This window comes from Macrosteles quadrilineatus, unplaced genomic scaffold, assembly GCF_028750875.1.
Source record: "Macrosteles quadrilineatus isolate MER2022 unplaced genomic scaffold, UCM_ALF_1.0 Scaffold_6__1_contigs__length_79288215, whole genome shotgun sequence".
Lineage (NCBI taxonomy): Eukaryota > Metazoa > Arthropoda > Insecta > Hemiptera > Cicadellidae > Macrosteles > Macrosteles quadrilineatus.
In genome coordinates this window covers 38,449,845-38,465,983 of record NW_026542599.1, presented here as the reverse complement: position 1 = coordinate 38,465,983, position 16,139 = coordinate 38,449,845, and the positions used below count along the sequence as shown (strand labels likewise).

At 36.7% G+C, this 16,139-nt stretch overlaps 1 protein-coding gene across 1 annotated transcript in view; it reads right to left on the bottom strand.

The window, feature by feature from the left end:
* Window positions 1-13: 13 nt before the first annotated feature.
* The window catches only part of LOC128997674 (putative ferric-chelate reductase 1 homolog), a 56,786-nt gene continuing 40,660 nt past the window's right edge, over window positions 14-16,139 (bottom strand). The window contains exons 5-16 of the mRNA XM_054423320.1: window positions 15,533-15,671; window positions 14,920-15,123; window positions 14,077-14,187; window positions 13,478-13,634; window positions 12,663-12,928; window positions 12,015-12,128; window positions 11,033-11,189; window positions 10,086-10,312; window positions 9,180-9,426; window positions 8,301-8,413; window positions 7,357-7,467; window positions 14-1,836 (exon numbers count right to left, since the gene is read on the bottom strand). Coding sequence (XP_054279295.1) covers window positions 1,696-1,836; window positions 7,357-7,467; window positions 8,301-8,413; window positions 9,180-9,426; window positions 10,086-10,312; window positions 11,033-11,189; window positions 12,015-12,128; window positions 12,663-12,928; window positions 13,478-13,634; window positions 14,077-14,187; window positions 14,920-15,123; window positions 15,533-15,671 — 1,987 coding nt within the window. The 3' untranslated portion in view covers window positions 14-1,695. The remainder of the gene's footprint in view (window positions 1,837-7,356; window positions 7,468-8,300; window positions 8,414-9,179; window positions 9,427-10,085; window positions 10,313-11,032; window positions 11,190-12,014; window positions 12,129-12,662; window positions 12,929-13,477; window positions 13,635-14,076; window positions 14,188-14,919; window positions 15,124-15,532; window positions 15,672-16,139) is intronic.

Below are 16,139 nucleotides of genomic sequence, written 5' to 3'. Positions count from 1 at the left end.
AAAATAATGCTGTAAAAAATACTGTCCATTTAATAAAATGTAACTACACCAAAATAGTATCAGAAGTTTGCTAGTTTTAGTCTATTAACTTATATCCTAGTACTTTACAAAGATGTACAATGTTTACAGCTAAACTATTGTTATTGTTATCAATATCTTAATGCACCACTGTTATCATCTTTGGTGTAATGTTGTACAGAAGATTATGATAAATATTTACTTTAGCTCAAACAGGACCTATATTATTATGTCATTTGACTAACCAAAGTGCTATAGAAAAATGAAAAACTATTTGTGACTTAAAATATAAATTTCACTTTTTGTCCACTCAAATAGGTAAAAATTCCAAACAATCCTTAAAAATTGCATTTAAGCGCAATTAATCAAGAACCTACCTAATACAGCCAAAAAGCTTTATTTTACTAATTTTTGATTTTATATGTCATGTATTAAATTCTACCCTGCTCTTACAAATGGAACAAAAATGTTCAAAGCTTTTCTAAAACAGTTTTTGTTTTTTAAGTTGGTTTGATTTAAAAATAATTTACACATATGTACACCATTTACAACTATTAGTCAGAATTAATTATTATTCAGAAAAGATTTTTCTTGTTAATAAATAATTAACCAAATTGAACAAAAATATGCGGTGTGCTAGTTATCACAGAAAACACATTAAATCTGTTTATTTACAGGTGGCAACTATTGTTAAACTACACTCTCAGAATTTTTTTATCATAGGCCTACATACTAAAATAATAAATTCACAAAGTGTATTAAATGTGAACTTATATTACTTTTTTCAACTGGTTTAATATTTGAATGTCAAGAGTATTTCAAATCAACTTAATTTGGAACATAATGGCACAAAAATAAATTTTTCATTTCACTGAAAACTAATTATGATGTACAATGGCGTGTTTTACAAACAACATTTTTTGCTCTAAAATATCCTAAGTTAAAATTAAAACTTAGCTTCTGAATCGGACAAGCAATTCAACAAGCGGTTTGCAATTCATAAAGTATTCTACAACATTTTGAAAATGTCCATTTTAAACTATTCAACAAAATAAATGCATTTTAAAGAAATTTACAATGTTAATGTACACTAAGATCTTTTCTGTTAATAAAGTTAACATCTTCTGCTAAATAAATCTACTTTCAAATGGACTGAGTCCCAAAATATATCACAAGAAAATTAAGCTCTCTAAGAAGAATGTTTTAATTTAAAGAATAACTCTTACGCTTAAACTGTACAACTCCTAAGATATTATTTGTATTTAAAACTCAAGCTTGTCTTAACCATTGTGTTTTGTGGGTTTTGCCCAATTTTTTTTTAATATAATAGTTGAATCAGCCACTCACAGAATGTGCTGCAGTCTAATATTTTATCCCTCTTTTTTTTTACTGATATAGTAACATTAAAGATGCTAGAGCAGTATAGCTACACTAAGTTGTTCTATCAGTTTAATTTAGTCAAAAATATTGACATACTCGACAGAAATCAATGATGAATTTACATCAGCGCCCTCTGTCGGTGGCTCAACTAAAAAACGTTAATTTGTATCCCAAAACTACGACGGCAACATGGCAATGGAATGTCTAGTTTTATCCGTATTCAAATGTGGAGCATAGATTGGCAAACTATTAATCTTAGAGAGGCATTGTTGAACTCAACCCAGATCGGTGGTTTGTTCACATGGACCTGAAGGACTCTTGGAACTGAGACCAGCTGCGCTCGAAAGGTGCAAAGACGACGACCAAAACAAGGAACGCAGAGAGAACTGCGACTCCGAGGACCAAAATCGTCAGCATGCACTTGCGGAAACCAGCATGCTGGAAGAAACAAAGAACTTATTACATCAACCGGTATATATAATATCTTTATTGTATTTGTTGTCGTACTGCAGCAAAAACAGCTATTATTGATACATGCGTTGCCGGTTAACAGCTCTTTACTACCTACGGTAAAAGTTAGCTGTTGTACACTTTGATTAATAATTTTAATAGGCTACTTTTAACTGAAATGGCGACCAGACCATACAAAGGTTTAAGGTATGAATGGAGATGAGTGGCGCGATCTTGTATGAAATTATATTAAATTAAAAAGTGCTTTATTTAACAAAATGAAAGGTTTGCAATCATACAATAACAAAATAATAAAGAGCCTAACTATACAATTACAAAATTTTAAGTTGGCCAAGCACTTACAGCAATCTTGTAGTCCCAATCACTAAGGCTGACATGTTCTTTAGATAGGACTGTTAATTAATAGCCTATGTAGATAATACAGTTTATAGTGGAATCCGAACCATTGTAAGCAATTACATTTATTGAAATTATGTATAAATTTGTTTCATCAGTTATAATTGCATTCTATTCAACATATCAATTGTATAGAATGTACACTAACACAATCATAAATGATAGAATCACTTAACAACTACTTATTAAGGAAATTGACAGGAAAGCAGGCTTACCTTTAAATAAGTCCATAGAGACACATAAAACATCACAAAATTAAAAGTAGAAATTTTCGTAGTCACTGACCACTTTTTCAACCACTGGAGATTGGAGAAATGGCAATGGCAGTTGCAATTTCAATCTATTACACCTTGTCAGGGTTGCCAACACAGATGAAGAGACTAAAAATTGTTTTTACTGTTGCATATGTATGAATGTGTTCACTTATTATGAATAATCCACTATATTTACACTGTTCTGTATTTACACATATGTACACACACATATTAAACATTTTTTATATATACTAGCCTGCTATGGAAGGTGAGGAATGGGGTTTATCTTAGATTAAGGTTTGGTGGGTTTCTAGAATGGGTGAACCATTGGTAGCTTAGTTCCCATCTTCTCAGTTCTGAGGGGTTGCAGTTTGGAGGCAGTTGTTTTATTATTTTTGAAGAGTAGCAGCTATTAAAATCAGATTTTGAGTGGGATGAGGCATGGTTGACTACTGGTTTGTCTTTATAATTATTTTTTACATCTTGACGATGACCGTTCATTCTGGTACGGAACTGGTTCTTTGTTAGGCCTATATACTGAGCTGGGCAGTTTTTACATTGAAGCTGATAAATTACATTGCTGGTGCTGCAGGTGTTGTGTCCTTGAATCTTGAAAACTTCATTTGTGGCGTTGCTGGAAAAACTTGTGGTGGGGGGGTTGATGGGACACGTTTTACATCTGGAAGTATTACATGGGAAAGAGCCGTTTGGAGGTTTGTTTCTGGTTGCTGTAATTGGATCCGGTATCTTAGGATGAACAAGAATCTTTTTGATGTTAGGTGGTTGGCGAAATGTGGTGGTTGGGGGGGTTTTCAGGAAATCCTTTGTGTGTGGGGAAGCTTGGAGAATTTTGAATCCATCTTTTAGAATGGAGTTGAGGGATTGTAGGCCATGGTGGTATTCGGTTATTAGGTTTAGGTTTTGCTGTGGTTTTAGTTTCTTTGTTGGAGGGTTGTTTGATTGGGCTAAACGGATTTGGTTTTCTACAAGGTTTTTGGGGTAGCCTCTTTCAACAAATGCGTTGGAAATTTTCGAATTGAAATTGGAGAGTTCCTTTTCTGTCGAACAAATACGTTTGGCTCGGATGGCTTGGCTATAAGGTATAGATCTTTTGGTGTTGGCTGGATGACAACTGTCAAAATGTAAGTATTGTAAGTTATTGGTGGGTTTGATGTGAATGCCAGTGGTTATCAGTCCATTATTCAATTTCACGTTAACATCTAAAAATGTTATTTCTGAAGGTGAGTTGTTGTGGGTGAACTGTAAAATACTGAAATTTTGTAGATTCTTGAGGAATTCATTGAGGGATTCTGTTCCAGATGTCCAGATTAGAAAGATGTCATCTATAAAGCGGAACCAGCACTCAGGTTGTACTTTTTGCTGTCGGAGGAAGGCTTGTTCGAGGCGACCCATGAAGAGGTTGGCATATGACGGTGCCATTCTTGTTCCCATTGCTGTGCCTTTAGTTTGGATGTAATTCTTTCCCTCAAACTGAAAATTGTTTTTCTCTAGGATAAATTTGGCCAAATTGATAAGAAAAAAAGTGGATGGAAGTGAGTTTTTCGGTCGTTGATCAAGAAAGTGTTCCAAAGCTGCTAGGCCATGCGTGTGGGGGATGTTGGTGTACAGTGAGGTTACATCTACAGTTACTAGAATGGCATCAGGTGGCAAAGGTGTGGGAATCATTTGAAGTCTGTCTAGGAAGTGATTGGTGTCTTTCACATGGGAGGGTAGTTCTTTTACTATAGGCTGAAGATGGGAATCAAGATAGGCCGTGATTCTTTCGGTTATAGAGTTGCAGCTGGCCACAATCGGTCTGCCTGGAGGGGGTAAAATGTTTTTGTGGATTTTTGGCAGTATGTAGAATTGAGGTGTTTTGGGTTCTTTGTTAATTAGTAGGTCCAGTGTACTAGTCGAAATGTTCTGACGTGGAGCTTCTTGTTTTAGCCACTGATTTAATTCCTCACTAAATTTGTTTGTAGGATCCTCATCAGTTGGTTTGTATGTTGTTCTGTCTGAGAGTTGTCTGTAGGCCTCTTGTTTGTAGTCATCAGTGTTCATTACGACAGTTGTTGATCCTTTATCCGCCGGTAAAATCATGATGTCCTTGTTTTTCTGTAAAGATCGTAGGGCTGTTCTTTCAGGTCTGGTTAGGTTGTCTGAGTCTGAAAGATTGTTCTTAAAATTTGGATCAGTTATACTTTGCATTATATAGTTTATGTATAGTTCTATCGGATGATCTGGTTGTAGTGGAGGTGGGTCCCAATTAGATGGAGGTTTAAACTTCATTAGACAGTCTTCAGGCATGTTTGCGTTATTTAGAGCATTAGGATGTTCGTACAAATAGTATTGTATCCGGAGGTTTCTGGCAAAAGAGAAAACATCTTTACCTAGGCTGAATAGGTCAGGCTTCTGAGTCGGTGTGAAGGTTAGGCCTTTAGAAAGTACCCTAGTTTCATCCTCAGTTAAATGATGGTTTGAAATATTCATTATGGAGTTGGTGGAAGAAGTGGATGCTGGTTTTTCATTATTTGTTTTTTTATAAACTGGAGTTAGGTTAGGTGTTTTTGGTAGATGGGGAAGCTGCCCAGTTGGTATTGGAAGCTTAAAAAGAGAAGCTAGGCTAGGCCTATCACCTAGTAAGGGTATATCTTTGTTGGAAGGTTTCTGATAGGCCTCAATGTAGCCATAGTCATTTAACCTTTGAATACATAGTTTGGAGAGCTTTTTCAATTTGATTCCAGCAAGTTTTTCTTGAAGTTTATTGGCTGTTGTTATAGTTCTTACTATTTCTTCAATGAGGTTTGGAGCAGTACTTAGTAAGAGTCGGTAGTTGGAGTTGAGACTTTTGATCAGTTTGTATTGTTCAGATTTGTAATCTTCCAAAACAGTTTTTGTTGTAAGATATTGCTTTATAAGAGTTAATCAGTTTAGGCCACATAATTTTAACATAATGCAACAGTAAAAACAATTTTTAGTCTCTTCATCTGTGTTGGCAACCCTGACAAGGTGTAATAGATTCAAATTGCAACTGCCATTGCCATTTCTCCAATCTCCAGTGGTTGAAAAAGTGGTCAGTGACCACGAAAATTTCTACTTTTAATTTTGTGATGTTTTATGTGTCTCTATGGACTTATTTAAAGGTAAGCCTGCTTTCCTGTCAATTTCCTTAATAATTCCTGGCAAATGCCCTATCTTTTTATAAGTTAACAACTACTTATTTAGTTATTTGCATTAGTAAAATGTATATACAAATTAATAAATGTTTTGAGGGGTTATCAGTTTTCTAACATAGTTTGTTAAAAATATAGTTCACTTAAAAAAAAAATGCACTTGTGAACTTTAAACTTAGTCTATTAGATTATTTATTGATTGAAAACCACTTAGGTGGGGTCCCCATCTCAATAATTGATAATTGAAAGTATTGTGACGTAATTTTCCTGGCGGACGACAAGTGGGAAATTACGCCACCGGTAATAAAACGAGGATCCCAGGATTCGCCCTAGTCTGGTCGCGGGGAGTTTCCCAGGAGTCGATAGTGATTCGGATAGCCTAAATTTGATAGCCCTGGTTGTCAGAGCTCGAGACGAACGTTGCGGGTTACTAAACACCCTACTCGAAATCACCACTCTAGCCTAGGGCTTGTGGGGAAATAAATGATAATTTGACTTGACTCTGTGGGCAAATAGCTAAATGACACACTACTAGCTAACTTAACGAATCAACAAGTAAGCTAAGTAGTCACTCCGCTTACCTACGGAGTTACGTCGTCAACCTGAAACAAGCAAGGTTAGTACAAGATAGGCCTAACCTAGCCTAACTCCCACAGAGTCTGAATTTACTAAACAAGAAAACGAGTTGGCTTAAGTTGTCCAAGTGAGACACGAAACGAGAGAAAAACTGAAACTAAAAATAAAACTGCTCCAGGAGCTGATACGAAAAAAAAACTAAAACTTCAACTTCCTCACGTGTTCAACTTAAGCAAACTTCTGCAATAATTATCAAGCAGAAACCTGTCTGCTGGGGCCAACTTCGGGGCGTTTGGGAACTTTACAAAGGGGTTTAAGAATTTAAAAAGAAAGTCCCAAATATGGATTACGAAACGTTAATCGAAATGATCTGTCACCAACTCCGATACTTTAATTAAATGAGTTGGTTAAAGCGTATGACGAGGTCTGCGAATCAGGCCTAGCCTATGAACTTTGACAAAGTTCTGCCGAAAGAAAAACCTAAGTTGTCTAAGTTTTATTATACAACTTACCAAACGAAGTAATAATACTGTAAAAAACGATTTTTCGCGCACTCGATGCACCACAGAACTTATTGGGACTTTTACGACGAAGTAGTAGCACGAAAACTCTTCAAATCGAAGACGAAAGGACGAATAATTAGCGAATGCCTCAACAAAAGCCGGGAATACGAATGACAATCTTCACAAATCTTCTTCTTCCTTCACCTTCATCTCCGAATCGAGACGAAAGTTAAAACGTTTCCTGATTGGTCAACGAGTTACAGAAACCGAAAAAAACTGGCAGCGAAGGCAGGCGCATGGCAGCTTTAACAGGCTTACAGCCGCGTACCGCTCAAAAGTGACCCCGCTGCTCATCTTCTCTCCCGTAGCCCGGCCTCAGACGCAATCGAACAGCCAAACAACCAAACTGACACCAACGTCGTCTGCGGTCTTGGAATTTGAGGTTAGGTACGACGTCAGTTTAGTGTCGCGACTAGGCTTACTCAACAGCTTATGTTTAGCTGTTTAATGTTCGTGGTCTAGATCGTTATATTTTTACCCCCCTACCCATTTGACTCGTTACAGTATGAATAATGTGACACTCACCGGCGCGTCTTGTTTGCGGTCCATGGTGAGAGGCGAGCGAGAGTTCATATCTTTCATTGGGAAAGTGTTGATTCTCTTGCTACTAGAATTCTCACTCACACAACCACAGAACTGTGAACAGAAATCGTAAGGTGATAACACACACATATGTTTTCCTACTTGCAAGCTCGCCCTTTAGCTACATTCCTAACTGTTAAGTATTTTTGAGCTAAAGAAAGATTGTATAGAGAGTGTTCTCCACAACAGAGAAGGTTTGTAGGTATGATTCTACATTTAGATTTCTGGACTGAGACCACATAACTGCCAAGAGGTGGTGAAATATACTGAAGTTACGGGGCTTAACCAAATTTTAATAACCCTTTTCTAGCGGCGTCTGGAGCTTTGTTGGTTGAGAAAATATCACAACTTTAGAATCCAACAAAGACATATTTTACTGTTTCCGCTAGAAACCATGATGATGATACAAGGTTAAACCTGACACAAGTCCAATGGCTCTTAGAATAGCAGGTTTACCATACATAATTAGACAATTCAATATAATTTTCATTATTTTTTACCAATGAAGGTTTAAGCTGCATGGGAATAGTGATTTTTCTTTTGTCTTTTTTATCAAAGAAGGTATAGAAGCCATGGAGTAATCGTGAATTTGTTGACTGCGAAATCTTTGCAGACACATTCTGCAAACACGATAGTAAAAGCTTATCCTATTTCCTAAAACATACTCCGAATATTGATAAAACCCCAACCTTTGACTATCCGAAATGTGGTACGGTCCCAATTGATTAGATTAATTTGAGTTCTACTATACAAGCAAAAAGACTAGTGAAACCTTAAGGACTTAGTCTGGTTTCTTAGCTTTAATGATTTTTCTGGCTGTACTCCATGACAAACAAATATATGTTTTATCATTATTTGTTAATAAGCCTTGAAAACTGATTACTCACCGACAGTATGAGGTGGACGATGACGTAGAACGCAACGTACCCGACCAACACCCAGTCCATCCACTGAGGCAGTTCTGCTTTGCCTAGTCCTACAGCGAGGAAAATGGCTACAACTGAAACAGACAATGGTTGGTTTATCTTTAAATTCCAACTAAAAGTGAGCAAATAATTATTCATAAAAATATTTGCTAGGTCAAATAAGAGATACGTTTCCCTCAATCACAATATTTTTAGCGTAAAGGATGACGGGTGGTTTTAATAATAAACTAAGGGTTTTTGTTTAAAAGGAAATTATTCATAGAATTCATTAAATTTTCTAGGCATTACAAATTACGTCTTATGTTCCAATAAGATAAGAGTAGATTCAATAATTGGGACATCAGAACAGTTCAAGATAATAGATCGACGTGTATACAAGCCTCAAAAATTAATCAGGGGACCCTATTGATTAAATCCTTCCTTCAAACAAATAATACTTACTGTAAATCTTATATCCTGAAGAATTACGCCAAGCTGGCTGTGATTTTCTCCAAGGAAATATTCATACCTTTGTTATGTTATTATTTTTAAGCATTGATCATTGGCCATTGGGTTTAGTAAATTACCCTAAATAATTTCTTGATCAATTTATTTAATTACATTCTGTAAATTGTCCTAGCCAAAGAGAACGAGACAGCTGATCATAGTAAGAACAAGTATCTTGCTCTTATCTCACCCACATCTTCCAGCGATGTTTGGATTTAAAATAAAATATGTAAATTTCCCAAATTATGAGATAGAAGAAGGTAGCACCTAGTTTTTCTGTCAAATTGTGTGTGACTTGTTATTAAAAAATATTATCCTGGCAATTATAATGAGTAATCGATTTTCCTCACTTACTTGCACAAAGATGAGCAACGTTCCCGACCAGCCAATGGGCCCAATTAAACAGAGGCCTGTTAGAAGCACCAGGGTGAGGTCGACATAGAGCCATGAACGGCTGGATGAAGCACAGAAGAGTCGCTAACACTCCTACCAGGGCGTGAAGTACACTAGCACTGCTGACCCAGCCTCCTACCTCAGCAACAATCACCACGGCACCAGCCAAAGTCAGTAACCACACCAGCAGCATCAGCAGTCTGTGCCACTACAACAAACAGTATATCTGATTGAAACTGTCAATTGTCACTCCTACTAGGGCGTGAAGCACATTGGCACTGCTGACCCAGTCTCCTACCTCAGCAACAATTACCACGGCACCAGCCAAGATCAGTAACCACACCAGCAGCATTAACAGTCTGTGCCACTATGACAAACAATGTATCTGTGATTGAAACTGTCCTTGACAAGAGCGAGAAAAACACTCAGACTTTTGACAAACTCTTCTCTTGGGTAAGATCGTTGTGTATCCAATAATCCATCCATTCTCTTAAAGTATATCTTTTGAGAATACTTACTCCAAAGGTTCATGTTTTGTAAATAAAATTCTTTAAAAAAATATATCCATATATCATTTTTTCTATCTGTGCAGCACATCAAAATTTCACTTTGGAATACAAATATCAACATTGCTCATTATTGAATATTTAATTTGGTGTGTTCTTATGCCATTAGCAAATGCTTTTTGAAAGAGAAACGTCTGGTCCTTTAACTGTCCAATGTTGACCTTTTCTTAGATAGCATCATTAATTGATCTCAATGAGGAAATGATATCTGGATCCATAAACAAGACAACTTTTTGGGTCAAACTAGAGTACTTTATGTATCACTGTGCGGTAATGATAGTTAAGTTCATAAGAAACTTACAGCAAACCAGACGTCCTTGCCGCATACTGACGTGGTTATCCAAGTCTGACGGAAGTATCTCGCCAGCACGATACCCAGGGGTGCCAACCCGAGCCACGCAGCGATCATGAACGCTCCGTGAAGTCGAAGAAGGAGTTTACTGGCTTCAGAAAAGCCTCCAACGTCAGTCAGAGCTGCTTTCTGTGCACTGGATACGTAAATCAAGTCGTGATAACCTACTGTCTCAGCTGTAAAAATTACAAAGATTTTCTTCAAAACTTTGATTTTATGAAAATGAATAATAATACAGTAGTACCGATAGTCCAAAATGATTGGGACCGGACCCATTTTGGATTGCCAAACTTTTTATATTAAAATTTTTTTGTATTTTATTTTATTTTTTTTTTTAGGACGCTGTTTTTTACATGACCAAGGGATTGTGGCATTATCAATTAGATAAAATCCATTGGTGATTTGGCAGGATTGGAACCCAGGACAAAAAAAAAATGTTCACTAAAAAAATGGCGAAATGTTTACTAAAATACTCTATACAAAGTCTTTCTCGCACTGCCGCTACAGTATACTTCGACGAGGTACAACTTACTGTCGTTACATGACAGTGCTTAGCAGTTTTGGCTTTTCCCAATGAACAGCTTGAACTTGTCATCACTTTTTGCTACAATACACTGCATTAATGTCGTCACGCGACGGTATTGGTAGATTTGACTTTCCCCGATAAGTGACAGCACGTAACCTACTGAGAAATAATTACCTTGATTATTTTTTTATTTAAATAGGCCTACAATTTACCTATTCAACTACAGTAAAGCTTACAACAGGTTTCATACTGAGATGTGGTGACCAAAATACATTAATTAGGAATTTTATAGCGCATTTAACACTTTCTGATACCCATTTATAAAATTGAAAATATGTTGAGCCTGTAAAAAAATTAGTAAAATACTCACGTTTGAGTGAAGAACCAGCTGCCAGAAGGATGTAGTAGGGGTTTTGTAAATTGAAAGTGGTTCCCTGAACATTGGTAATAATTTCTCGGCTAACTCTGCAATAAATACTTCCGTCGATGTAGCTGCTATTTAACAGGTTGATACCATCTTGGTTCACCTATAAAGCAAAAATAAACATAGTATCACTTAGATGTGCAAAATTTTGTTTTCTCCTTATTTATCAAGAATAATAGGATAGGAGGATTAACTTTTGATTAACACATTGAGAAAATCTATTGATGTAGTGCATCACGAGCGCTCCTATCGGCCTACATCTATAGATGTAGCCGTGCCACTCCCACTACATTAGTTCAGTATGAGCTCAGCCATTGCTGGGGAACGTTATAATTGTTGCCAGCCTGTAGCTTTAAATGCGAGCTTTATTTTGGTGTAGGTTGATACTAAAATTTCCCGTAAAATCCCTTCTGGCAATGCTTTTGTCGCGGTTTTGGGTATTTTTCCCTCTTCAAGCCACATTACAAATACACTGGCTACGGATCCAGGCAGTGCTGCTAACTTTGGGTTTTTAAGTGAACTACGTCCACTTTCAGGGTAAAGCAGCACAATCACCGCTGCTCTTTTGTGATTCGCTAGACTGAAATATTTGAATGCCGATTGCGCTTGCTGATTCGGTGGCTTGGGGAACAAAAATTACTTAGAAATTACTTAATTTCTAAAAAACTGAAACCCTAAACTAAAATTATGGCTTCGACATTCCCTTGTTCTCAAAAATATCTTTATTTCAACACAAAAATCATGAAAATCCGTCAAGAGGTTGATTCAGAATCGTGAAATAAAAAAACCCTGTCACGTTTTAATATATATGATTGTTTGATAAAAGCACACCTGTGTAGAAATACTTAACAAGTAGGCGTCTTTGCCTTATCTCAATGAATGAACAACATTGATGTTTTCTTCAAAGCTAGTGAGCAGGTTTACTCACATTTTTTCGAACGTTTCCTTTGTCAGGAGCTGGTACGTTCCAACTCATGAAAGCCTTGATCACTCCGGTGGCAGAGTTAGGTTCATGTACACACTCCAACACACTGTCACTGCCCTGTGTGGTAAAACATATTTAAAGTCATAAAAAAAAAAATTTCTTTATGATAAAAATATAATTAACACTTTGAGCAAACAACTTAATTTTATGTTATAGTAGGCCACTAGCCAAAAAGCCAGTTCAAATTTAAGCTCCTTTGCAGCCCAAACACATTTTCAACGTCCAAAGACTTTTCTATCAAATCTGGCAACAGATTTCAATAAGGGTTGATCCCCCTCCCCCAGAGAAACTTAATTGGCGAAGGTGTTTCATAGTTAGCAGAAACATAATTTTCCCGTTAAATTGTTATTGACTATAGCCTACATCAAAACTAATCGTTGCTTATAAAGGTGGAAAGCAGCCAGATTAATAGTGGAGGAAAGCAATATCAACACTGGTGTCAGATTGAAATTAGCTGGCTTGGCTGTCATCGATGTTGTAGACCTTAATTTACAGATAACTCTCATAATGTGGTAATTACCTTTAGCCATTTTTTAAAGTAGCGAATTAAAAAAAAGTATACACAGGAATCCTAGTGAAGAACATACTAACCATAAACCTATCTTCTGAGAGACCCACGGCTACGTAGCCTGTAGCTTGTGCTTTCATTTCAAAATGGTAGCGCATTCCTTGAGCCACGACTGCTACGACCGCTTGGCAGTCACGAGTTGTAACACAGTCTCCTGGCGCACCAAAACATGTCTTGAAGTCATTACACCCATCGTAAAATGGATCTCTTGGTGCCACCACTCGGAAATCAGCCATCAGCTGTTTCTCTGCCGAGCTGCCGAACAACGAGTGGAACCCGACATTGTTAGCTGCAAGGCATCAATTTGATAAGTATTTTTATGTTAGGTAGCTTACATTTTTCCCTTAATTCATAATTGTTTGATACCATAATGGGTAGGTTATAGCATAGCGGGATTAACCTCTAACTAAAGATAAATCATTGGGAAGTAGATAGATATCTCTATGTATGCTATAACTTTCTTGTCTTTCACACCAACTTTTTAAACAATAATAGATGAAAAAACAACTCTCCGTAAATTATAGAATATTATGATAGATCGGCATACATTATATAACAGCTAATAAGACAAAGATTTCTGAGGGCTGAGAGGACTTAGTCTTAGAACAGCCACAGTACACACCCACGAGATTTAAAAAACTAATATGTGTGTTTTCGTCCAACTTTTTTTAACTAAAATACTGAAAACTCTTGTAAATATAAAACTAAGAAATTAGACTTCGGTTTATCAGGATTTCACTTTGACGAAGCTTGAGGCTATACAAGGAAGATCCTGAATTTTTAGTTATTCAAGGTACCAGGGAAAAAATTGGGAAATCATATGGGTGCTTTTACTCACGTTTGAGATCAGTGCCAGCAGCAAGCAAGAGGTTGTAGGGGGTTTTATCCAGATTGAAGGTTTTGTCTTGAACAGTTACGATTGCATCGTGGTGAAGTCTACAGTAAACCGTTCCATCCACATACACTCCTCTTACTAGAGAAAACCCACTTTGGCGCTAAAATTAACAACAAAGTGTTTATAAAATTTGTGAAAGCATAAAATAACCTATTCTAACCGACCATTTTTCATCTATATAGGAACAGTGTTGGTGTTTGCAGTCATAGCAAAATATACCTCAGCATTCTCTAGGTAGCGTAAACCGAAGACAAAAAGGACTTACAGCCCCAGGACTATCACATGCTCCCAACTAACACAGAAAATCAAATTTTCCCATTAAAGGATCACTTAAAAATTAAAAAAACAAATTCAGGTATATTATCCAATTTAATAGTGGCTTGACTGAATCCAGGTGTGTCAGTTATATTTTCTTTGTTATATATTCGTTTGTTTCAAAAACTATTGTTTTTCTTACACAATGTTGTTTAGTGAAATGTTTGTAAACTATAATCATATGATTTAATTTTAAACTCTTATTCTAAATTTATAATACTAATCACCTCTTCTCTTCGGTTGCGTTTGATGCCAGGAATGTTCCAAGATCTGTAAGCTTTGACTCCGTTTTCTGCATCTGCATCTTCATGGACACACTCGACGACATTGTCACCACCCTGGAAGAACACAAAATAGATAGGCTACCAGTACAGTTTGTAACAATATTGTAACACATAGACCCTATTATGACTCTTACTGGACTTGTTGTTTTAGCCACAATGTATTACCATTTATAGGTGTAAGGATACTATAGTACCGGTAGATGATTGTACAGGGTGACTTACGGGAACCAGACAAATTTGCAACAGCTGTTACATTGATGCTACAGTGAGATTGAGGTTAGGTTTACTTTTTCAGTTTAGCCTGTATAAAAATAATTTTATGAGAGTTGACACAATGTTCTTATAACTTTCCTGGCTGGTTTTACATGAAGTTCAACCATCGGATGGTTTGCTATGAAAATGGCATCCTCAGCAGCAAATTTCTCACACAAACCAATCTATATGGTTTGATGTCAATTTGGCAAATTTATATAATGTTCTATAGCTGGTACATTGTATTGTATTAGAGTGTGTCAATTAAGATGGAATAGGAAGCGTAGTGCTATGAGACAACCCTCACCACTCTTTCCTACTCTGAATACATACATTAAATAAGATCCAACTGCAATTTTTGAGATAACGGTGCATGCACATCCTGCTCGCCACTCACGCTTTGTTATTTTTTATCATTTCCTTGCAGCTTACTCTAGTCTTTCAATATATATTCTTACTTAAGACTTTTAGTATCATGAAAATTAAACAATTCCTAAGTATCCCTACAGCCTTAGCTACTTAACAGTTACTCACCATAACAGTATCATCTGAGAAGCCGACTGACACGTACTTCACCTGTTTGCCAACCATGTCAATAGTGTAACCTCCCCCAGGTGCGCTCGTTACTGCTACTGCTGCCTGACAAGTCTGTGTCTCAAGACATCCTCGTGGCAAACCTACGCAGCTCTTGCTGCTCCCACAGCCTCGGTACAGCTCTATCTCTGACGACAACACGTCCTAGGGAAAAATTTGTTTTGATAAACAAGAAAACATTTTCGAAAACCGTGAAACTATTTGGAATCCCCTGATAAATAGAGGATTCGGGGGTCCTCCTGCGGAATGTTTGGTATTTTTAAAGCCGTTTGGTGTCTTTCTAAAACCATTTTTAATGTCTAGAACTGTATCCTCTGTTATTAATTTTCCAGGGACCAATAGGAGGGGCTTTAGAAACCAACTTGGAACTGTCCCTGGTTACTAAACAACTTTAGCTTTGTGATAAGAGAGAGGCAGATAGATTATTGTGATCATTGTCATCTAAAATCATATTATCTTTCATGAACAAATAAACAAACTATCAGTTGGAAAGCTTCCCCTTAAGACCTTTAGGTACTTTCATATTTAATCATCTTGAAAAAGAATAACAAACCTGTACAGTAATAGAAGCTGGTGCCTTGGTAGTAGAGATGCCTGCTGCAGAGCCAGTATCAGTAGATCTTCGGATCACTTTAATAACATCCGACGGCAGACCAACCCAGTAGGTGGTGTAGTTACTCACAACTGTAGCTCTGGACAACCAATATCAATAGGTTATGTTATAAGTGGTTGAGATTCTTATCATCTACAAAAAACGGTCGTACAAAATAAGGAGTGCTGCCTATAAGAGGGGAATAGCATTTGTGTTATACTATGGACATAATTAATTGTTGAACCTAAGCAGTCACTAGTTAGTGTAGTTACTCATAACTGTAGTAACAGCATCGATCTCTATTGTTACTACAGCAAAATAATAGAGATCAATGAGTAACAGTCAGTAACCAATAGGTTATGAGATTGACTATTGGATACTGATATTACATCCCATCTCTATGGACCAGCTGTAGTAAAATTTTATTACATTGTAATATACAGTAGTTGAATGAGCCACTCACAGAGTGCGGAAGTAAAAAACACACTGGTGTTTGTGACTACCTCACTAGTCAAGGTGGGATTTCATTGGAGGCAAATTTAAACTTTAATGCTTCTGTAATGGGATG